The sequence below is a fragment of the Musca domestica genome, unplaced genomic scaffold (assembly GCF_030504385.1).
Source record: "Musca domestica strain aabys unplaced genomic scaffold, Musca_domestica.polishedcontigs.V.1.1 8, whole genome shotgun sequence".
In the NCBI taxonomy this organism is placed as follows: domain Eukaryota; kingdom Metazoa; phylum Arthropoda; class Insecta; order Diptera; family Muscidae; genus Musca; species Musca domestica.
The window spans coordinates 323119-348092 of record NW_026712409.1 but is presented as its reverse complement, the minus strand read 5'-3'; the positions used below and the strand labels follow the sequence as shown (position 1 = coordinate 348092).

Genomic DNA, 24974 nt, shown 5'->3' with positions numbered 1-24974 from the left:
GAACCTCTACAGCCAGTTGTCTGCCATCTATATTAAGACACATATGCAATTTAGCGTAGGAAATTTTCTGCCGTAGGAAGTAGTAGCCCTGCGAACTGAAAATTCCAAAATTGAAGTAATTCCGGTGAAGAGTGTAGCTGAAATCATCAAAATATTGAATATGGGGGCTATACCTAAACTTGGATCTTTATGGAAGACAAACTGTCAATTTACAGTAAATTCTGTTCAAAAATATGACAAAAACAGCCACAGCGCCTTAATTCTGCCATACAGTTATATGTCGGCTATATCAAAATGTGGACCGACTCGGCTTATTGTGGCATGGCTTTTTTAAAATATTATGATGGTACTACGACTTGTAGAGAGCCTATGAAGCGCAGCGGCTTTGGCGCTCTTTTGACACCGACTGTAGTTGACTACATGCAATGATGTTCGTTCCTAAAAAACAGGGCTCGTTATCAACCTATCTCTTATCTTTTTAGAGCGACAAAGGTTCCCCCCGTTCCTCGAGCGAAGCGAATCCAATGTTGCCGATAACAGCGACCCACAGTGGAATAGGTAAGTAATGATGGGCTTGATTCCCGCACATACACACTGAGTTACCTAGATGTGGCTACATGTGTACATATGGCCCATGCACCGAGTAGTATGTAGTCCAGAGTAGAATATATAGCCAAGTGTCATTCACATGGATCGTGTAGATATAAACGAATATTGATGCATGTCGTACCAACTTGAAAATCATTCCAGATGATGGCCTTCCCGATAACACCTCCCCTACCCACTTCCAGTCTCTTAGAAATGTCACCCCAACGAAAACAGTAGTTAGCAAAAACAAAAGCATACCGAAAACTAGCATCCCAACTTCGTATAGCAGCACACGGTCGGCTGCAGTTATGGCCCTGGCCTTGAGGAGCCAGACTCCTAGCGGCCAAGGCTCGGTGCCCAGGAGCTCCACAAACTGTCGACCGCATTCGGCGGCCATTAGCTCAGCAGAATCGACCTTTTCCAACCAGCAGCGGCTGCAGCAACCAATGACTGGTCTACATTCGGAGCCAGCGCAAGTTTGTCTGGCAGCAGGAAGATCAAATGGTACCGCTGAGTTGAATTCGGGTGGGTCCAGCAGCTCGGACAACGATGGTATTAACAACTCCACCTCCTCGTCTGCTACGGCTTTGCGCCGTTTCTACTTCAAAAGCGGCCGCAGCTCCAAAGCGAAAGCCAATGCGAAATCTTCCGCGACCAAGAGCATCGAGGTGACCAACAATTCCGTGGCCTGCAACGCGGGCATCCTATATCACGCCTCGATGGACATGCCTCCTAACAACAAGTCCACGTCCAACAGTAAAGCTGTGCCCAAGGTAAGTACCACTTCCAATTCGTTATATCCATTCACCCTCTTTGTATTAAGTCTGACTATTCCATTCCATTGCGAACGACACGGAACGCACCAGGTTGTAGTTATGGGCTCTTCCACTGCCTCGACGACCGACACCATTATCAACACATCAACGGATTCAGCTTCTACAATGGTCACCAACGTTACCCAGACCGATACCTCTGAAACCTGCGACTCTTTAGATTTAGGTAATGCTCGGTTGTGTCCATATTGTAAATGTAGATGTGAGTGAGCCTTGTCAAAGCCTGCCTCAATCCAAAGATCACTTGTCGTGTTCTGCATGCGACCACGACCCCTTTTCCCAAACTTCCTTTTCCAGGCAATTCGTGTCGACTGACTCAAATCATTAATTTTCTAGGTGACAATTCTGGACAAAGTGAACCAATATTCAGTTCCCTGGAAGAGCCTCTACTTACCGCCATCCAAGTTGACTCCGAGCAAGAAATTACGGAATTTGAATTGACTAGCTGCTCGTCATACTCGAGGCCTGATGTAAATCTCCAAGACAGTACAGAGGAGGTAGGTATAAAGGAGCTAAACACTTCCTCCGTCTCTGACGGTCCATTAACAAATGTTTAATTTTCAATCCTAATTTACGGACATTCTTTGTTGTTGTTATTGCTATTGTTTTCGCCTCTTTGCAATCAGAGCCAAGAATCGTGCCTTTCAATACTGACCGGCGAAGCCACATCAACCACACCTCTACTGTCGTCATGCCGAAAATACCCTCCATCGACATCAAGTACCACAAAGACGGATAAGCCTCGGTTGCCCAGCACGGCGCCACCACCATCAAGTGGAGGCAAACACTTCACATTCGACCAGCCCGAATCGCCTAAATCCGCTCGATGCAGTGACAAGTCACGCACTTGTTTCACATTTAAGGACGAGAAGAGCTACCCGCAGCAACGGAAGTATCAGCAAAGGCATAACAAGCTGGGAGCCGGGACATGCCCCGATGCCGACTCATTCGAAATGCATAAGTACGCCGGCCGCTTCCACGTAGAGCATCCACACTTCGGCGAAACGTCCAAGAAGTTGGGGAACGAGGCCAATGCCACGGAACGGAATCGATATTCGACCGGAACACCAATAGGCTCGCACAGAACAAGTCCGAAGCGGGAGCGACGACGTTCGCCATCGTCTGCTACGTCGAAGGGGAATTCTGGCCCACCCCCAACAAAAGACAGCAACCTTTTTGAAAACTCAACCACGCCGATACGCAAGCAACTCTCTCCGACCACGCAGTCGCAACGCAAGTACTCCTCCAGTTCGTCCTCCGGGGGCAGTGAGCGATACAAGGACAACATTCTCTTCCCCTTCGACAGAGAAGCCCTTGACTATGAGCGTATACAGCGCGAATGCTTCGCCGTCAATGAAAACTCCAGTTCATCGACCACAACCAGCGACACCGACGAAGCAGAGAGTTGCTCTGTCTATGAGAGAGCCAAGCGCTGTGATGCCCCCACCAACCCTGCAGATTTCTATCAACAGTACACGCTCTTGTCTCAAACGGAGCAGAAGCAGTTATCCCGCAAGAACTCCAAACGTCTGCGTTCTGACTCCCTCGCACAAAAATATATACCCAAATCGGACGCATTCTGTCCCAAAACCAACAACAGCTCCCCCACCCCTGCCAGTCACTCGCCCAACTCACACATGGAATTGAAAAAATTCGAGGATATCGCCTCGAAATTCGAACAAATGGCCCCTAAGCATGGCTCGATTTCGAACCTCGCCACTAAACCGCCCAGCCCAGGCGCCCCACACAGCACCTCGAACTCCAAGGGCGCACCAAACCACCTCCACAACAACACTGAATGCCTATCGCCAGCTGCCAGCAGTCCAAGTCAGTCGCGCAGCAACACCCCACCCTTACCAAATGTTCGCGTGGACTTCTTCGCGGAGAAATTATCCGCAATGCACTCGCGTAAGATATCGTTTAAAAATAAACCGAGTGTCGTCATCCCAGCCATTGAGGAAATCGAAAGTGTTGCCGGCGGCAATGCACCAACACACGACTTTTTGGACGAGTGCCAATACAATGCAGTGGCATTGACAGGTCCCCATATGGCACCCGCAAACACTGCCGGCGGGCCCATAAACGTAACAGCCAACCCATTGGAAACAACCGCGGTATGCCCGCAGCCACCGCGGGCCACCATTGTGGTCCAGCAAGTAAGTACCAGGGAGAACCCCGGTTTCCAAAATTCGAAATTGCCTACACGCCTACAATCGAATTGGTTCCAAGTAAAATTGTACACTTTTCATTAAATTCGGCCCCATGCTGACATAACCTATACATATCCACACACACTCCGGTGTGTTAATAGGAAGCGGCGACTCGCCGCGCCCACGTTAAAGACAACAAAAGGGAAACAAACAATAAACAAAACGCTGACATTAATGGGAAATGAAACAACAAAACAGTGAACGTTTCAGCCGAACTGAACTGTGCGTTGTTTGTAGGCATGTAGACACGTCCACTCTGTAGGTTCATCGTCTGTTTGAGGAAATCTGGTCAGTTCCTTCTCGAGAATGTATAGTAAATGCTAATGACACGCTTACCTCGTACCTTAAATATTATCGTGATGAACACCATTGCGGGACGTGCAAAGAATGTACCTGACGTACAGGCATCAGAAATCTACAATATATTTCGAGGTAGACAATTTCAGCCGATGTTCCGCCAGATCATTATCCTTAAGCATTTGACCAGTGGTATATGTCTCTAGTTTGATATATTCACAATATCTTCAGTACTGACAAAAAAAAATTGGGATATGAAAAATCACTCATTGATTTTCCACTGTAAGGCAGTTGTTATTATTCCGATTACAATCAACTTACGATCATGACCAATGTCAATTCGCTCAATATGGCAAAAATATTAGGATGTGCCAAGTTTGATGAAAATCGGACATTTTACGACGTTATTATTCAAAACGTTAACTCTTTGTTAGGTCGCACCTTATATAAATATTGCGATTTGTCAAGTTTGAACTATATCGTGTACTCTCATCGCCCTACGTGGCACTGTGTGATCGAGCTTTCTAGATTCTGCTTACGCACATTCTTATTCATCGTTCATTTCAAAGGGAAATCTTTCCATGCTAGTTCTATAAACATATTTAAAGGATTGAAATGGAGTTGAGTAGTTTTTGTGTTGATTATCACCCGACATAAATTAGAACTCGAAACATCAACTGACAATAGCACACTTTTCGCTACCATAGGATTTGATAATAGGAGAGCAACGTCCTGCATTTTTACCGATTTTCAGTTTTAGTATCTTATTGTCTAGGGCTTTTAATCCCTAACGATTGTCTTGAGATAATTACTCATTCTATATGACGGATGGTATAAAATCTTCAATTTTGGATATTCCAGAAAAAGAATTGTAGGATTCTAAGCCTTCGCACTCAGATGCGCAACAATTTTGCACTTGTAAATGGTGTAGTGGACAACATTTACGGATTATGTTTATAAAATTATTTCAACTCATTTCGTTTTCCACGAAAAATCGCATTCTATGTCCCTCCAACCGCCGACCTTCTCTCTCTCTGTCTCTGTTCACGCTAAGAGAAAACGTATACAAATCGTTTCGCACACACACCTAATCTAGTCTATATAAAATTGGGAGCCGTCGTACGATCTCTTATTATTTGTTTACGATACGCGGTCCAAGAAACACACACTTAAATTCGGCGAAGATTGTTCACACATTTTTGACAGAAACATCGCCAAGAACCCCAAGTGAAAATATTGTAAAGGAAAAACAGAATAACTTAAAAAAGAAAATAAATCTATGGCCAATTTGTGTTTGATCTCATCCGTTATTTTCAAGTGCTGATAGCAAAAAAAAAAAAAAAAAAAACAAATTAAAATAAAAACATTCGCGTATACATAGGTACACAGTACACAAAATTCAAATCGCTAGATAAATTGAAAGTTATAAATCCAATTAAGAAAGATTTCCACTCTAAATGAATGGTATATATCTATCCCTAAATCAAATCAGAGGCCAAGAACCCACAATGACGACGTTTTATAAACGTATTTGTAAGAAACTTTCATTCAGGAAAAAGGTGAGTAGGTGCAACGATCGTAAGGGGCTACCCTCCTTTTTCTTCTTCTTTTATATGTCTGTGGTTTTTGAAAAAAAAAAACAAACAAAAATTGAGATATTTGCTTTGTCAACAAAATAAAGAGTGTGGAGTTAATAGTTTTCAACAAGATTCCTTCAGACTATTCCGCTTTTATGCTATCGAAGGCTCTCAAGTAGGCAAAACTGGGTGGTAGGAATAACTCAGAATGGACATATGTGCTGTCACTTTTATTATCCCTATTTATTTCCTCATAGTCTGAGACGTTTCCTATTGATCCTCATCATCATATTGGATGCAGCCACAAATGCAGAGATGGGCATGCTTACATGAAATGACTTTACCTTTTTAATTCTACCATTGTTTTGTTTACAATCGAAAAGGCGTTTATGTTTCACACGATATGTTTAACTACAACATATGGAAAATGTGACATTGCGTATGTAAAACATGTGCCGCCCGATAGCGCCACTGGCATGAATGTATGTGTATGCACGCAAATGAACGATTGTTGTTTTTTAAATCGGAATACAAGGGCGAGGTCATTCAGATTTAAAATAAATGTGACAAAACCAGAAGTAGAAATGTATCACAAATTTAAAAGAAATGTTAACATTGTGTCATGACGTAAAGTACAACACAAACATATACACACTATGACACATATTACTTTGCAAACTCTAAAAATTCTTATTTTTTAAATTGTGTCTGAAGACGGAACCCGTGCAAAAACTGGTTTAGCAATCAACTGGTTTATCAAACCAAAGCGATTTGTCGGCAAATGAAAGAAAATAAAAAATAGAAATGAATCGAAAAACAAAACAATTGTGCTTGCGTTTTCAAAAAAACAAATTTATATATATATTTTGAAATTTCTTTCCCAAATATACTTCACCGGAAGGAGGAGAAGAAGAGTTGCAAGTGATTGCAAGAAGAAATTTTTCTAGCAACAATTTGCAAACTCTCAGTGAAAGAACTGTCTAAATTGTTCTCTTAAATCGCTCTTTTTTGCAGATCTTTTGTGTTCAAAGACGACTTCCTGTAAAATTTTGCAACAATTTTTACAAATTTTAGGGCAACCATACACACCTTATATTAGAGCTAATGTTGATAGAAATACTGAGATACGCAAAATTTAAATAAAATTGCTGATTTGTTTCGCATGTTATGACACTCATCATTAAATGTAAATGTTTGTCTTGGGGGTGGTATCAGTAAGTGTGGGACAATTGCATTGGGTAGTAATCGATGTTCTCTTAGTATGTCGTTGTTATTAGGAATAAAATCTCCTCATTGCATTGCTCTTTTCATAAATTATATCCTAAAATGTATACTTTGTGTATAACAAAAAAAATGGAATGAAATCACAAAACGTCATTCAAATTTGACACCAGTATCACCGAAGAGTCAAATCAGCTGAGGTTCGCTGCTCCCTTGAAATTATTGCACCATGACCTCGCCTCGGATACGCATTAGAATTCGACAATTTCCGTTATCCCTTACAATTTGGCCCAATATACCATGCAACGGCTGCTTGTGTGTCCACAACTTTAGGGCAAAAAAGAAAAATAAATTGAAAATTCAGTTCAAAATCAATTTTTTGCTTTGAAAAATCAAGATTTGAAAGATTGGTAAGAGTTCTTGTCGCGTATTATCCAATTCCACACACATGTGAAAAAGCATAAGTATGAACAGAACTTCAACTAGCAAAACAAGAAAAAACCATACCGAACTCGAGATGTTGTTGATATTTAAAATATCGTCTCTCTGCCTTTCCTTTACAGCCATCGCTTAGCTTAGACAGTACAATTGAAACCCTGTTGATAAAAAGTGAAAATGATTTTATCAGTGTCGAACAAGACAAGGAATCGCAAAATGCCAACCCCGTGAACGGTCGTAAGCGGAGTTCGCAACAGTTAAGTCAGGCGCCGGCTTTGGGGCAATACAGCCCACAACAAAAGCGTGATGACAACATCAGGCAGCTATTGGATGTAACCAATACACTAACACTGGAGGAGTTGAGAGATTTCGAAATGAGGTAAGTGAGGACATCGTTCAAGGCTGCGTTGAGAAGAGCTTAACGTTTCCACTGCTTTACCCAGGTATGGTTCGCCACATCACAGCCGATCGCAGTCAGTTAAAACTCCTGGCAGTCGGGCATCTGGCAGACCAAATCAGTTGTGTTTGCCGCAACAACGTTCAAGGTTGGTACTCAAAAGTGCACACATACATATGCATGGACTCGTCGATATATATGTATATGCATACCTAGCATATTTAATCTGCTGCCTCTTATTCATCCCCAAATAGGGTGGCGTCAATGCCGAACACAGGCGTCGAAGAAGAATACTACAGACTAAGGCATTTCTCGATAACAGGCAAGGGTGTAATAAATCGCGGCGATTCCTTAAAAAGCCGTCGCAGTCGATCAAACAACAGTGTAGCCAGTTCAAATTCGAGGTGAGTTTCAACAAACAAATAGGATTCGATGTAGCTTCTTCATAAGTTTTTGCCATTGCAGCAATGAACATCTAACCGCTCCGCCAGTAACTCAATCGACGCGAAACTCCGCAACCCATAGTTTGGCATCAAGTCGAGAAAGTAGCACTTCCAACCCGGGCAATGGCCCGTACAGGTGAGCTCTTCACATTGAGACACTCCAAAGACATGTTGCACTTATGATTGTTCTTCTTGCAGAGTACTCATGATGGGGGGCCCAGCTGTTGGCAAGAGTTCTCTGGTTTCGCAGTTTATGACATCAGAATATCTGCATGCCTACGACACCAGTATTGGTAAGTCGACAGACAGCTTCTACACGAATTCATTCCAAATGCTGTTTTGATTTGGCTCGGTGTTGTTTCATTCCCCTCCATTTGTGCTTTTGAATTCCTTCCAAATACCTTATCCCCCTTTGTACCCTCCCATAGTATTATTTGTGTGTCAGTGTGAGTGACTAATAAGTTTGTGTTTCATTAAATGGCGTAAGTGTGTCTATGTTCGAACACGAATTACGTTGCAACTACCTGCGTAGGTGAGCCAGTGACTGATGCACATATGTACACACAGCAAGGAGTGCAATAGAAGTGCCACAGCCCATACCAACGTTAACCTTCGATTTTCTAGGATAGGCATTGTCTCACGAAATGATGCAATTTTTTCGCATTTTAAATTACTGCACTCGCCCTCCCCATTGTGAAACTGAACCAAGTGAACCATTTTCTTCCCCCAACTTCACACGACCCACTATTTCTGCGGGAACTAAATGGAATGCAAATGTTCAAGTTTTAACTTTTTTAAATCACAAAGTCCTCTTTACGCGATCAAATGGAAAATCGTACGTGTTTGAAGTATGGAGTTCCACGGGGAAGCGTCCTGGAACTATAGCAGTTCATCCTTCACTACACTGTTAAAATATGTACGACATCCAAATATTGATCGTAGTTTAATTCTTTGCGTATACGGAGGGAAATCGAGAGATCGGATTTGCTAAACATTCGGTTTTGTTGTGCGCAGACATAAAAGAAGTCTGCAGGGTTTTTGAACGAAGGTATGTTGTGTCCTAAAACAGCCATTTTTATGTTTTCACATTGATCTTCAAAATCAATCGTTGTTTTTGGACCTTGCGATAGAAGCTCCAAAATCAGTTGCTAGGCCGCGTTGTCGATTGCTCTGTTCCCGAACTACAAGAATTAACTATTTTTAATATATTTTTCGATACCATAGATGTAGGAGTTAAAACTTTTATATTCTTGCATTGTTTTACGGCGCTACCTAAAATTCGACGCGCTTAGTTAATGTGTTACACCACATAAGTAAAACACATTTATTTACATGAAAGTTACCCAAATACGTCGGACGTACGAAATTTGAAAGTTCTAGACTGATAATTGAACAATTTTTTATGTTGAAAACAGAATCAGGTAATAAACAATGAAAATGTTTGTAATTGGAAAATATAATGCAAGTCACATATTTTTTTTATTAAGTTGAGATGACACCGGAAATAATTTCGTGCTCTATAACTGACTGAATAGCTTTTGTTCATTATTAATTTTTAAAATTCCATTTTATTCCATTCGAATGGATACCGTGTTGTTTAGATGTGCGAAACAATGGTGTTGCCTCTCCGAAAATAAACACAGAATGATACTGTATGTATGCGACATGCACACAAACGTTACAATCGGTGGGTACAACAACTTGCTAAATATCAAGATATGGACCTGGCGTATTTGGGTAATACGGAAGCACAAGAAAATTAACCATAGTGGGGAAGTTGAATAGTTGCAGAAATTATAAGCATTTTAATTTGACTATTTTTGTCGTTAACTCTAAACATGAGTTAGAGAATCCCACTAGTGGTAAGGGTTTTCTTTGGTGTATTTATGTCAATAGACACATGCATGTATAAAAGAACAAAGAACTGTTTCCTTCAATCCATTTGGAAAATCAGGCGACTTCACAAAAAATATTTCACTCCTATTGCGTAGATAGTTTAAAATTACTTGAAAGCGATGGATGAGTTCTATAATAAAATTCGTTTATTATCCAACTGGGAGCATCGATATATTTTGTTGAAAGTTTTAAAATTTTTTACGACCGACGTACATATTTTCGAAGTCACATGGCCGTTCATAAGGTATTGTTTTCGTAGTCCCAAGTTTTTATTATCAATTGTTGACAAACGGAAAATCTGTCCCCTTTAATAGGCAATTTTTACCATTCGGGTCGAGGGTTCTCGCAAACCTTTACCCGACAAAGTGCATTTAAGGCAGTTACTATAATTCCAATCCAAGTATCCTGTTGTGTAGCAATCGACAGGAGGACCACCACACTCAGTCATTTGTAAGTTGCAAGTCATCCGGCTATTGACCACCTTCTTTTCTTCACCCACTGAGCCATCTAACGCGCCTCGCCTAGCCTCGCCTCAACGCAATGTAATTGCAATCTATTTTAGTCACTTTGCTGTTTGTTTGATTTTGTTTCTTTGTTGACCTATTCAGTCTCTCCTTACACCCTTGATTCCGTTCCAAATCTGTATGTGGTAACTAAACAAATGTCGTTTTCTAAATATCCCCAAATCTATTTTACATCACGACTAACCACCACAATCACTTTGAACACAACGCGGGCGACTAGCGGGCAATTGTAACATTCAGATACACATTGAAAAGCCAGTAGACGGTGACGGTAAAACTCAAGCTAAGCACACAAAGAATCAACCATAATTAAAAACAAAAATCCACCACTCTTACAGTTCTACACACACACACACACACATTCATATGTATATAATCCATACGAACACTTTTCACATTGTTGGCCAACTTCACAAACACTGGATGCATGCACTCGTGATTCCAATGCCAACTAACTTATTGCTTTATTTTCTTTTCTGCATTGACACCTTGATCAAAATTAATGACGTTTGAAGCGACTTTCTGTTGACAGAGGGTGTGTGTTCTACATAGGTGTTGGCACTTGTTTTTTCATGCGCAATTTCTGCGGTACGTCGAAATTACTCCAATCGAAGGAGTACACATTAGTATACTCCTCGACTGCAATGCGACCTATGTATGATACGACACGTCCAATTGCTACACAATATTGGACGTATTCGTATATTTCAGAATTTGTCATTACCATGTAGCACCAAAAATCAGCTGATTTTGCTCTTTTCTTTTTTTAAATACAATAGGTATTTTTTCTGATACAAAATTTTCCACCACATGTGTCCTTATTTCCTTGACGAATATAGGACGTCACGAATCTTCAACGTTACACACTCCACAATCCCCCGAATCAATAGCATTCGTTTTAGCCAAGGTGCTATTGCTGGAAGTGTGATTGCTTAGAATGCGATTAATCGCCCAAATCTAGCACATCGAACGTGTACATACAGCGTACAAATATCTCGGTAAATTATATTTCAGATCAATTCAGATAAATATCGAATTTGAAACGCTCCCAAGGCGTAATACGCACTTCATAACAGTCGGCTGTTGTCATTTACCTACTGGTTTCTTATCTAGGCTCATATCTGGAACATGGTGATAGCAAACCTAGTTCCGAAAATAAACCCATTTTCCGCTTTAAATGCCTTATTTTTGTTGCAGTAATATGCAATTTATAAGCGCAATCTTCCTCATTTGAAAAACGTACTTTTTTAGGGGTTGCACATTGGGAAACATAGGCCAAAAGGTGCTCAAAAATCAAAATATGAAAATAGTTTCTTTTTCAGCGAGATATAAAATAATTTGATTCTTTTCCGCGTTCAATAATTCCATTTTGGAACTACGAAATAAACGACGATTATCGAGAATTAATGTTATGTTAATGTTTTTTTTTATTCCACCGTATCTTCTATATATCGAATTTCAAATAACCGAATCAGATTCAATAAAAATGATTTGCGCCATTACTTGTTGTTCAATTAAAGCCTTTTTAATTCAATGTTTGGGGAGATATAATTATGAAGTACCAGCAGTTTCCAGATATGAACCTAGAAACAAATGGAAACCTCCGAAAAAACACCTTCTTCTCAATAAAAAAATATATAATAGGAACGTTTACCAAAAAAAAAAAAAAAAAACTCCTTTCCTAGTTGTTGTGATAGTAGGATCTAGTGCGATTCAATCCAAACACATAAATTTGAACTGACACTTAGTATCCAAATTAATTTCCTTCCAAGCACATGAACTTGAAGGAAGCCGCCTAGATAGTAATTAAAACTCTTAGTTTAGTCACTACAAAAGACGACTGAATTTTCTTTATTTCTGGCTGTCTTTATATACATAATTTCTTAACATAATTAATTAAAAAATGCTATTGATAAATGCTGATATAAATTAATTGTAATGTAGGTCGGTTACTAGTAGACATTAAATGCTATGTAAGCAAAATAAATAAATGTGTTAAAGAAACTTAAAAACATTGCAAAAGTGAATGAACCAATGGTCAATGAACTAAAATAAAGAAAATTAACTGTAACAATAAATAGTCCAAATATGTGATATAATAATGCTGTATAAGCAGTTTTTAAAACTTATAAATATGTAGGTGTGTTTGATTTTTGTATTTATTGTTTGTTTTGGTAATTAAATCTAAAGTATGTTTATAGAACAATAAAAAAAAATATTTATGTATGTTTTAACATTCTCCGCCGCGTTGACATTGTTCAATGATTGCGCCTGGGTTGGATGCATGTGGGAATGACTCCATTGTAACATCGATTGTTGATTGATGAGATCTTATAGCTGGTGTAGGTATGAATTGAGATGGCTTCTTAAATTTTGTGTGGATCCTCCAACTCAGCAGGCCAAGTAAAATAAGAATGCAGCAAGCTAAAGATGCGTAGCTAACTGCTTGATGATGTTGATTTGATGAGTGAATTAATTGTGGTAGGTGTTTTAGAGTTGATTCATGCAACTGTTTTTGTATATTATCCAATTCTTCTTGATGAATCTTGTAAGAGGTGGTATTGGTATTTGTTGAAACCTTTTCAATTTCCTCTTGTCGACTTATATATTGAATGCCTTTCAATCTTACATAGGATGTATGTAAACTACTGGAAGCTGCAAAATGTCCATGTATCGTAACAAATTTGTTTTTTATTACGCAGGTAGGACCAATTTCCATTATTCCGGAATTTTTAATGATGATGAGGTTGGTTTCAGATCCGCATACCATTGAAGATTCAATATCGGCTGTAGTAGCAAAGATCCATTTATTTTGATGATGTAATTGACTCCAAACTGCTGTTCCAGTAATTTTGTGAAGACGGCAATTGCTAGTTGATTGGTTATTGAAGATATTGATCTCGCAAGGGTTAACAAGTGCATTTTTCTTGAGCTTTGACTGCTGATTTCTGCAAATATATTCATCATCGTTTGGTTTGAGGCAGCTTGAAATATCCTCTGATTTGACAAGAATATATTCTTCTCTATGTGCATCGGTAGATATGTATTCCGTTTCTGGTTGAATGGCGATTAAGGTGTCATTTTGTATTGTTGGAACTGCAACTATTTTGAACAACTCAAAAAACTGTTGGTTAACTAAGGGTATCTTCACTTCAAAAATAATTTCATATTTTGTAACTGCCCCTTTGACACTCATAAGCTTATAAAGTTGAATCAAATTGTCACCTGATGTTGGCAACGCATGTGAAATTGGAAGATTAGCCTTAATGACACTAATTTCTTCTTTCAATTGTTGAGGAGCCAATAACAGGGGACTTATTTTTCCATGATGAGTATCCGTAAGTACATTAATGATTTCGGCCTGTGTTCTCTGTAGCTTTATTGCGGATAACATCAAATGCGTTGATAGAAGTCCAAACAGTTGAGAATTGTTGAATTGGGCGGATTCTTCAGCTATATCGTTATTGTGTTTGTCAATCATTTTCAAAATCTCCCGTATTTTTTGATGAGTGTTAATCTCATCTCTTTTTATAACATTGATAGTTGAATCAATTATTGAAGTCTGATTTTTCAATAGACTGATTATGTGGTCCTGTTCGCCTTTTGCCTGGTTGATAGTTTTTGACATTTCTTCCGCATAGTCCGTATCGAGAACGCCAAAAAGTGAGTGCGCAATATTCCCAATTATGTTGAATGGAGATCTTTTTACACGTTTGTTGATGAATAATTCTTTGTCTTGTAGTAATTCATTTTTCGTCTGCTTCAGGTTGTTTACAAAAATGTTGCACATCTCATGCTGATGCATTACATGGCACATTTGCTGCAACGTTTGTAAGCCGGATGCCAATGACTCTATTTCCGAAACGAAGGGCTTTAAGTCATAATATACTAACATCTTCCATTCTGCTGTATTCAATTTCATTGTTCCTAATCCTTCAAAATACAATCCTGGATCATTGTGAAATTGTGTAACTTTCAAATTGTTGCACAGGACCATAGGTATTAGGAACAATGTTAATAATACTGATAGTATTATAGGACTGTTTGCAATTCTTACTCTTTTTGCCGGAATGACATCTCTTCCATGTTCATCTGTTACCGATTTTTTCTTGTGGGAAATTGTGCTTTCTTGAGTTGTATCTTTGTCAATTATAGCATTATCATGATCTTCTGGAAACAGTGGTGCTAGTCGATGGATGGCCCGCTTGAATACCCCGGTTGGGGTTTTTATTTCAGCAACTCTTACAGCTCCGTCATCACCGAAAAATACGTTAAGAACTCTCCCTAATGGCCACTTCATTGGAGGTAGATTGTCTTCCTTTATAATGACCATATCTCCTTTTCTAAGATTGGGCATCTTTTGCCTCCATTTGTTACGTTGCTGGAGTTCTTGTAGGTACTCTTCCGACCACCTTTTCCAGAATTGGTGCTTAATATGCGAAATTAACTTCCAGTGTGTTATCCTGGATGTTTTCGAAGTTTCTGCTCTACTATCTACCTGCGAAGTTAGAGCTTCGCCGATTAGAAAATGTCCCGGCGTCAATGCATCAAGGCGGTGAGCGGACGCGAATTTAAAATAGCTTCGATTTCTACTATTATTGTCTCTAATTCTTCATGAGTAAGTGTTTCCGTTGAAACACTACGGACCAAGAGACGTTTTGCGGACTTTACTGCAGCTTCCCATAAGCCTCCGAAATGCGGAGCTCTTGGTGGAATGAAATGGAACTGTATGCCCTTGGAACTTGCAGCTGATAAAAGTAGCTCTTGCGCCTTGTCCGAATATAAGGTTTCAGATAATTCCTCTAAACTATTTTTAGCTCCAACAAAGTTTGTAGCGTTATCGCAATATATATTTTGGCAGTGACCTCTGCGAGCTATAAATCGTTTAAGAGCGCCAATGAATGATTCGGTTGATAGGTCCGATACGAGCTCCAAATGAACAGCCTTTGTTGCAAAGCAGCAGAATACAGCGACATAAGCCTTTGTTGGTCGCTTGCCCCTGACTTTGTAATGGATCCAAAATGGCCCACAGTAGTCGACCCCAGAGTTGATAAATGGTCGAGCAGGAACTACCCTTGTTGCTGGTAAATTTCCCATTATTTGTTGATACAGTTGTGGTCGCGCTCTATTACATTTTATGCATCTTTGAACGGTAGACCTTGCTGTTATCTTGCCTTTTATTGGCCAGAATCGCTGTCTTATTGCGTTTAACAAGGCTTGAGCTCCACAATGTTTATTTTCTTCATGAACTGTCTTAAATAGCAATTTCACCAAAGGATCATTATAAGGCAATATCATTTGGTGTTTCGCATCCATTTGTAGCATAGCATGCTCCAACCTTCCACCAACCCGAAGAATGCCTTCATCATCCAAAAACGGTGATAAACTGCATAGCGAGCTATGCTTATTAATCTGCTTTTCAGCCTTCAACGCGTTGATATCAGCTGCAAATTCAGATGATTGTACGGCTTGAATTATTCGACGAAGGGAATCGTCTAATTCCTTGGAAGACACTGCTATATGTTGAGGCCGGTGTGCCTTTTGCATACGTGCATTGCTGGTGAATCTAAGCACGTATGCCAAAATTCTTTGTAACTTCCTGAATGAATTTTTGTGCTCGATCATATGTATTAGATGCATGTCAGAAGTTACTATTGACGTCGTAGCTGCAGTCTTTAACTCCATGCTATTTGTTATATCCTCCTGCGGAGAGAATTTGGTCGGCCATAGTTCTTCCTTTCCATGAAGAAAAACTGGACCATGAAACCATAATCGGCATTTAGAAAGATCAGCTGGCGAGAGTCCTCGGGATAAAATGTCGGCAGGATTTTCTTTTGACTTAACGTGGTTCCATTGTTCTGGCAATGTTAAGTTTTGTATGGTGGATACCCTATTAGCCACAAAAGTCTTATATACGTTGGACCTTGATTTTATCCAGGCGAGTACTATTTCAGAATCAGTCCATAAAAACATCGGATTATTCTGAAGCCTTAGGTCATTTTTCACCCTGGTAGCCAGTTCAGCTGCTACCACTGCGGCACATAGCTCTAATCGTGGTAGAGTTTGTTTTTTCAAAGGAGCTACCCTGGATTTAGCACAGATCAGACGTACGACGACTCGTCCATCTTTTCCAATAAAACGAATATAAATAGCCGCGCCAAAAGCTCTTTCCGATGCATCGGCAAACACATGCAACTGGGTTTTCGTCGGGATCTCTCCACAGAATACATGTCGCGGTATCTTAAAGTTGTTGAGACCTTCCAATTCCCTTCGAAATGTTTTCCAAGTGGCACAAAGTTTTTCGGGTAATGCTTCGTCCCAATCTAATGTATGTTGCCACAGCTGCTGAATAAATATTTTTGCCTTCACCACAATCGGTGCAAGTAGGCCAAGCGGATCAAATAATTTTGCTAGTTCAGACGTAACTACTCGTTTTGATATGATTTCATTATGATCAATGTTCGTTTTTACACAAAATTGATCTGCTTGCGGCATCCAATATAATCCCAACGTCTTTATTGTTTGTGATTCGTTGAGATCCAGGTTCACTTCTCGATCGCTATGTGGTATGTCCTTCAGCAATCTTGGTGTATTGGATGACCATTTCCTTAGAATGAAGCCGTGTTGTTTCAAGATTGTTATTAACTCCTTTTGTATTTCAATAGCTGTACTTAGGCTATCTGCACCGCCGAGACCGTCATCCATATAAAAATTATCTTTCAGCATTTGTGAGCCTAATGGATAACGCTCCATGTTCTCGTTTGCAATCTTTTGTAAGCATTTTGTAGCCAGATACGGTGCTGAACGTGTCCCATATGTGACCGTATTAAGTTTGTAATAACTGACTGGATGGGATGGATCCTCTCTCCAGATAATTAGCTGATACCTTTGATCATCGGGATGCATTAAAATTTGCCTGTACATCTTTTCAATATCGGTTGTGAAGACGAATTTTGGCAATCGAAACCTCAGCAAAATAGAAAACAATTCACTTTGTACGATTGGTCCTGTATACATTAGATCATTTAACGATTGACCTGATGAAGTTTTCGCTGATGCGTCAAATACAACCCTAAGTTTTGTTGTTGTACTATCGGGCTTGAGAACACAATGATGCGGAATAAAATATTTAGGATTTGATACGGTACACACGTCAATCTTTTGCATGTGTCCTAATTGTTCATATTCTCGCATAAATTTAATGTACTGACTTCGGATATCTTCCTTCCGTAGAAGTCGGCGTTCAAGGCTCATAAATCGGTTATAAGCCATTGCATGTGATTTCCCCAATGCTGTTGGAGATTCTTGAAACGGAAAGCTGACGATGAAACGACCATTCTGATCCGTCTTAACATGTTGATTGAAGTGAGATTCGCAAAGGGTTTCTAATGGAGACATGACCTTTTCAGTTGATTCCACTTCCTCAAGTTTCCATAATTTTTCGATAGCTTGTTCCAGTGATGTTTCACTAAAAATTGCGCATGTTAGCGCTGCTGATGTGTCGTCCGTTGACGATTGTTGAACTAAACCACCTACAATCCAGCCAAGCGCAGTATTTTGGAGTATGGGTTGATGACCATTTAGTTTTATTGTGCCTGGTTGCATTAAACTGAAGTAAAACTCAGCTCCGAGTAAAATGTCAATTTTTCCTTGAACGTTAAAATTAGGGTCTGCTAATCTAATATTCTTGGGAATTTGCCAGTTTTGTATATCCAAATCATGATTTGGTTGCGGAGGTATAATTGTGGGCAAAACAAATGCTTCCAAATTTGTGGAAAATTCAGAATTGCTTGATAACATTTGTATGTTTACCCGATGATAAGCCTTCTTCTGAATCCTTCCGACTCCGGAAATAGATAAAGAGGCATCTGTTGTTCTAAGTGACAATTTTTGTATGAGTCTTTCCGTCACAATGTTCACTTGCGAACCCGAGTCTAACACCGCTCTAAATTCGCCTGACATACCGTTAGTCGCTTTGATGATGACTCTAGCCGTTGCTAGAATTACATTTTTCTGATCTTCTGCTGATGCCGAAGAAACTGCAGTAACGTTAACTGGTGCGATATCGATTTTTGTTGGTGGTGATTGATTTGAGGCCTTCGGCGACGGTTGAGACTTTTTTGGCAAATGTAGCAGTGTATTGTGCTTATTACTACATATTTTGCAGTTGCCAGAAAAACAAGTTTTTGCTGCATGGTCCGATTTGAAACAATTTACACACAATTTATGTTGCTGTATCCATTTCAATCGCTCACCTTCTGTCATTGCCAAGAACTTCTTACAATGATAAACTGGATGGGAGTCGTTCTTGCATAGTTTACAACTCCTGTGATCCTCCACTGATGTTACGGACGAAACAGTTTTGGTTGAACCCTTGTGCGTAGATGCCGCTTTTCCAATCGATTCCATTGATTCGAATTGAAGTTCCAAAAATGAAAACAGCTCTTTCATAGTAGGAACTTCCTTCGGATTCGCCAGTGATTGCATGAATCGTATGTACAGAGCGTGATCCAATTTCTTTGTGATCAATTGAATTAATAGAGCATCCCAAGACGTTGTGTCGATTTGAAGATTGTTGAGGGCTAGCATGCATTCCTTTGTAGTGTCATGCAGAGCCTTGATGGAGGCCGTTGATGAAGTTCCATTTGGTTGACTCAAAATCCGTTCTACTAGAGTGGAAACAAGAACCCGCTTATTGTTATAACGTTCTTGCAGCAACATCCATGCCGTTTTGTAATTATCCTCTGTCAAGGATAGATGACTGATTAGTTTGCCAGCCTCGCCAGACAAATTGGTTTTGAGATACCACATTTTTTGAACATTTGGAAGAGACTGTTTGTCTACCATCTCCAAGAAAAGTTCATAGAACTGACGCCACTTCAAACAATCCCCATTGAATTGAGGAATTGTTACCTTTGGTAGTGGGAGTGAACTGTGTGCTATAATGTCACTCCCTAATTGAGGTGCAATGGTCACGGTTTCGCTGCATTTGTCTTTCAAGACTGCAAGTTTTATTAAGTTGTCTTGTACCGAATCTTCCAGCATATCGTAGTTTTCTTGACTTAATCCAATTTTCGATGGATCTTCAATCTGCTGCAATATTTCATCGTAGAACTCCGTTATTTGATTCCATAGCTTTTTTATAGTATCTTCTTTGATGCTATAAAATTGCTTCGGCTGTTCCGCTTCGATTGTGCCCAAGCCTTGCAAGTGACGACTAAGGGCACTCATTCGAGCATTTATCATTCTGACAAGCCCATCAACACGGGAAGGTATTTTGTCTCCTGCGACAACTTCAGTCGATTTCTCTCTCAAGGTGGGAACTGGCTTACTTTTGGCTGACCTCAGTTTCTTTATTTCCGCGTCTATATATTCCATTGTTGAGCTGAACTTCTCTCCAATCGTTCTATATAGATTCCGAGCAATATACGGATCATCCTCTGACAATGATGGATCATCGCGAATTCTGTTTTCTGCCTTCTCAAAATTCTGCCATAACAGCCTTAGTTCATCAAGTTTGCTCTTGTAGAACTCTTCCGTTCTCCTTTCAAGAGGTGCCTTCTTTATAGTAGAGACGAATTTTTCGAAATTGCTGCCTCTTTCTTCTTGCTGAGAAATAAACTCTTGAACGTTTGCCATTATTGTTTGTTGATTTATCAGCGAGTAGCAGCAGTTGTTGTATGATGATTAGTTACAGGCAATTTCCTCCTGGTTTTCCTCCAGAGCTCCAAAAGGGGGTTTTTTGAAATTGGTACGCGTGCGTTACGTCCTCACACCTTGTGGATAACGTCACCAAAAAATGTTTCGGTCTAGTTATCGTCAGGATCACGTCTTACGATTCAAATCCTTTACCACTTGTGGGGCAAAAGGATGTGTGTAAACGATCACGTCTTACGATTCAAATCCTTTACCGCTTGTGGGGCAAAAGGATGTGTGTAAACGATCTCGCCGGGGCCTCCAAAAAAAAAATGTTTTGATCGGGGTCACCAAAAAATGTTGTGATAGTAGGATCTAGTGCGATTCAATCCAAACACATAAATTTGAACTGACACTTAGTATCCAAATTAATTTCCTTCCAAGCACATGAACTTGAAGGAAGCCGCCTAGATAGTAATTAAAACTCTTAGTTTAGTCACTACAAAAGACGACTGAATTTTCTTTATTTCTGGCTGTCTTTATATACATAATTTCTTAACATAATTAATTAAAAAATGCTATTGATAAATGCTGATATAAATTAATTGTAATGTAGGTCGGTTACTAGTAGACATTAAATGCTATGTAAGCAAAATAAATAAATGTGTTAAAGAAACTTAAAAACATTGCAAAAGTGAATGAACCAATGGTCAATGAACTAAAATAAAGAAAATTAACTGTAACAATAAATAGTCCAAATATGTGATATAATAATGCTGTATAAGCAGTTTTTAAAACTTATAAATATGTAGGTGTGTTTGATTTTTGTATTTATTGTTTGTTTTGGTAATTAAATCTAAAGTATGTTTATAGAACAATAAAAAAAAATATTTATGTATGTTTTAACACTAGTTCTTTATTCGAACTCGCACCATCTATAAAGTTATATGTTCATTCTCACATAATGCACGCACTCATCAACATGGCCTCAATCGTTGTACAATAACCATAAGGTAGGAATGTTGAAGAAATTGAAATCCCATTTTATAAATTGAAAATCCTTTTTATATATACATTAAAATCACACATTTGATTGGAGTTCGTATTGTTTTGATGTGCGAAACAATGGTGTTGCCTCTTCAAAAATAAAAACAAAATGAAATTGTATGCGACATGCCCACAAACATTACAATCGGTTGGTACAACCAGTTGTATTGTGCGTGGCTTGCATATGAAAAATCAAAAATTGTTGATATTTGGCTTGTTGTACCAACCGAACCATTGTTTCGCACATCAAAACAATACGAACTCCAATCAAATGTGTGATTTTAATATATATATATAAAAAGGATTTTCAATTTATAAAATGGGATTTCAAAAATTAATTATAAATAAAAGCAATTGAGTTAATTATAGAGCATGAATGAAATGGCTTGCAATACAACCTCTCCCAGTTGTACAACCAATTGTATCGTGGTGTGTGGCTTGCATTATGCTTTTGTTCTCAAGCTGTATTGCCATTAATTCATACAAATAAACAAATTACAATTGATCGATACCAAGGGTCTCAATTCAATACCGAATGAAAATATACATCTTGACTATATACGAGCATAAATGTGAGCAGATCTGGACCAAAGATTTATGTGTAGATTTTGTAGCCTTTTTTAAGGTTGACATCTTTTAATTATCTTTCGTGCCAATTAAAAAAATGAATCTAATGTTGAAAAGCTATGACATTTGAACTGGTATAGATTGAGGTCTGTACGTCAGCAGTGTTATAAACCTTTCCTGCAATTGTCTGGACGCCTACGTGCCTTCTCACAATTGTCCTGCCTTTATTTGTCCTGTCTTTTGTAGCCCAGGTCACGGCAAACCCCGATTTCTGTCGGAACCTCTTTAAGCAACATGGTACAAGGTGTTTTGTTAATTTAATCAATTGGACATCAATCTGTGTATAAAACAAACATACGAACACATGCATTGACAACACACAAATAACCCTAATATATATATATATATATATATATATATATATATATATATATATATATATATATATATATATATATATATATATATATATATATATATATATATATATATATATAGCATGCCTCAACTTCTGTACATATTGTATTCTTGTATGTGTATGTGTATTGTGACCATAAATCAGGTCGGCCGCAGGTCAACATTTGCTATTGAAACGAAATAAAACTACTTTGTTTCGACCATTGTACTTGTTTACTTCTTCGATTTCAATACTTCTTCATTTCAATCGTTTACATTGTTTGACTTGCTGGATGACCTTATGCATGGGCCACCACTGTGTAAACGCCGATTTAATTGAACCATATTCTATCAATTACTCTTTGCGTTTTATATTAACATATAGATGATGATTCCGGGGAAAAATCCGTATCCGTACTATTGAGCGGCGAAGAATCTGAATTGATATTCATTGATCATCCGTATGCTGAGATGACGGTAATGAAAGATGCATGCATACACATATATTTACACACACACACACACACGTTCACTTACACTTTTCGACTAATGGTTTGTTCTTCTTACTACAGCCCGACGATTGCTTGGCCTGCTACGATCCACACGGGTATTGTGTAATATATTCGGCATCGGATCGAGAAAGTTTCAATGTTGCCGAACACATTTTGCAAGTTTTGTGGACAAACCAAAACATTGCCCAGAAGGCAGTAATCCTGGTCGCAAACAAAGCCGATTTGGCACGCAGTCGCCTTATCAGTGCTGATGGTTGGTATCGCTGGCATGTTGCAGCATCGAGTCTTGACTTAAATTGATTTTTTGTAATTTGTAGAAGGGAAAGCCATGGCAACAGCATACGACTGCAAGTTCATAGAGACCTCTGTGGGTATAAATCACAACGTTGACGAGTTGCTGGTGGGGTTATTGTCACAAATACGCTTAAAATTGGAGAATCCTGAAAAATCCAGGTAAGTTGATATATGAGCTACCCTGATCCCAAATTTAATGTCACGGCTTCCCAACAGAGACATGTTCCGCAAACGTTCCATTCGTAAGTCCAAACGGCGAGCCTGTTCACCATTGAGTGGGGCCTGTTTGAGTGGCAACGCCAATGTAAATACGCCCCTGGGACCGATGGCCAATGTTATATCGGATGTTAGTACACCGCCAGGAAGTGCTCATAGCAGGTAAGTCCACGCATAACCGTTGTTGTTTCTTCCCAGATCTCCGTTGCAAACCAAAATATAGAATGCAGAGATGGGCATGCCTATTTAAAACGACTTTACCTTTTAAATTTTACCATGGTTCAACCTATTGCACAATTATAGAAGGTAGAACAAAGCCACCTCCCAAATACAATTTTTTCTTTCGATGTCCCAATTCTGTCAAAACATATACAGAGTTTGTACATTGGCCTGTTCCAGTACTGCAAGAATGTACAATTTTCTACGACGATAGCCGATTTCCTTTATGGTATCGAGAGAAGAGATTCTTGCAGGATCTGAAACAGAGATTATGTGTGTGTATTGTTTTGAAAAAAGGAAATAATTTGAAATTATTCCAAATTTACATATTTGCAGAAATGACTATTTTCCAAGTTTACTTTGGGATAAAACAATATTGTCCTCTATCTTGGATTCAATTTTGTGGAGAAACCATATTCCATTCATGTTCAGTGGGTTTTCCTTAATATAGTAATTTTAGTTTTACAATTTTCTCAATATCACAAGGAATAAATCAGTTATCGTAGTAAAAAGGTTTTACAATTTTGCACTTCTGGAACCGAACAAATTTTTAATAATTAAAAAACATGTAGAAAACATAGACAAGAATCTACTAGCCTTATAATTTTTTTTTAGATATCATAAAGGAAAAATCTGTTATCGTAGTTAAAACTTGCACATTCTTGCAGTTCTGGAAGAGGCCATCTTTGTTGTGTTAAAAATAAAATTGAATGAGAGAAAATTTTTGTAATTGGGACATATTACAATTCATGAAATGTGAAGAGTGATTAATTTGTACAACGTTATAAAATATACATAATGGGAAAGTTGAAGGCGCAAGATCAAAAATTTGTGAAAGCGAACGGGTTCAGGAGGAGGTTTTGGTTCTTAGCCAATGTATCGACAACTATTGATGGCTCGCAAAACTTCTCCACATAGTACATTGGAAAGGAAGGCGAAGTTTGTTAAAGTCAAAATATTCATTTTTTTTCTATTCTTTTCGTTTCAGCCCAAGGAAGTATCGTGGGTCTCGCACGTCAACCAGTCTGAAGGTCAAAGGTCTTCTGGGACGCGTTTGGGCTAGGGACTCCAAATCGAAGAGCTGTGAGAATTTGCACGTTTTGTAAACTCAAACGACCACAAATACAATACACCAAATGAAGGGTATGTCAAACATTCCTTTTTCGAAAGTAAGCCAGCCTGCACTCAGTTTCCCACGTTTGTAGTAAGGGACAGATGGGCAAGAATTGTGGAAATGCAGCAACAACATAGTTTCGCCGCCCATACGCAGCTGCTTGATTGTGGTCCAATTAGTGCAGTTGCTTTTCAACTCCTCGCGGCCACGTGTCCCGTGCATCCGGCCTTAACACTTAACTTACCAGTGTATAAAAAGGTTACTAACATTACGAATTAAGTCGGGAAATCGTCCTTGAAATGGGTCCACATCTAAATAATAAGCATTAGACGTAAACACACTACACGTTATTATATAAATAATATATTTATATATATACACATATATATATAAATATATATATAAATATATATACATATATATATATATATATATATATATATATATATATATATATATATATATATATATATATATATATATATATATATATCACAAATTCCTTTTTACATACCATAAATATTTATAAAGTTTCTTCCTATCTAGATG

At 38.8% G+C, this 24974-nt stretch overlaps 2 protein-coding genes across 7 annotated transcripts in view; one reads left to right on the top strand and one right to left on the bottom strand.

Annotated features, from left to right (window-relative positions):
• Positions 1 to 24795, top strand: part of LOC101890830 (mucin-2) — a 43894-nt gene extending 19099 nt beyond the window's left edge. The window contains exons 3-17 of one of the 5 annotated variants that reach the window (XM_059130896.1): positions 483 to 558; positions 751 to 1361; positions 1455 to 1587; positions 1758 to 1918; positions 2048 to 3577; positions 7290 to 7543; positions 7608 to 7709; positions 7816 to 7965; positions 8027 to 8140; positions 8203 to 8297; positions 22456 to 22547; positions 22643 to 22835; positions 22900 to 23035; positions 23093 to 23254; positions 24300 to 24795. In XM_059130896.1, coding sequence (XP_058986879.1) covers positions 525 to 558; positions 751 to 1361; positions 1455 to 1587; positions 1758 to 1918; positions 2048 to 3577; positions 7290 to 7543; positions 7608 to 7709; positions 7816 to 7965; positions 8027 to 8140; positions 8203 to 8297; positions 22456 to 22547; positions 22643 to 22835; positions 22900 to 23035; positions 23093 to 23254; positions 24300 to 24417 — 3885 coding nt within the window. In that variant the 5' untranslated portion in view covers positions 483 to 524 and the 3' untranslated portion in view covers positions 24418 to 24795. Of the gene's footprint in view, positions 1 to 482; positions 559 to 750; positions 1362 to 1411; positions 1588 to 1757; positions 1919 to 2047; positions 3578 to 4839; positions 5488 to 6519; positions 7235 to 7289; positions 7544 to 7607; positions 7710 to 7815; positions 7966 to 8026; positions 8141 to 8202; positions 8298 to 22455; positions 22548 to 22642; positions 22836 to 22899; positions 23036 to 23092; positions 23255 to 24299 lie in introns of those variants that run through there. The other 4 variants (XM_059130897.1, XM_059130898.1, XM_011293883.3 and 1 more) reach the window with 4 other exon arrangements.
• The window catches only part of LOC101889694 (uncharacterized), a 48025-nt gene that overhangs the window by 11219 nt on the left and 11832 nt on the right, over positions 1 to 24974 (bottom strand). The gene's annotated exons all lie outside the window — the stretch shown is intronic.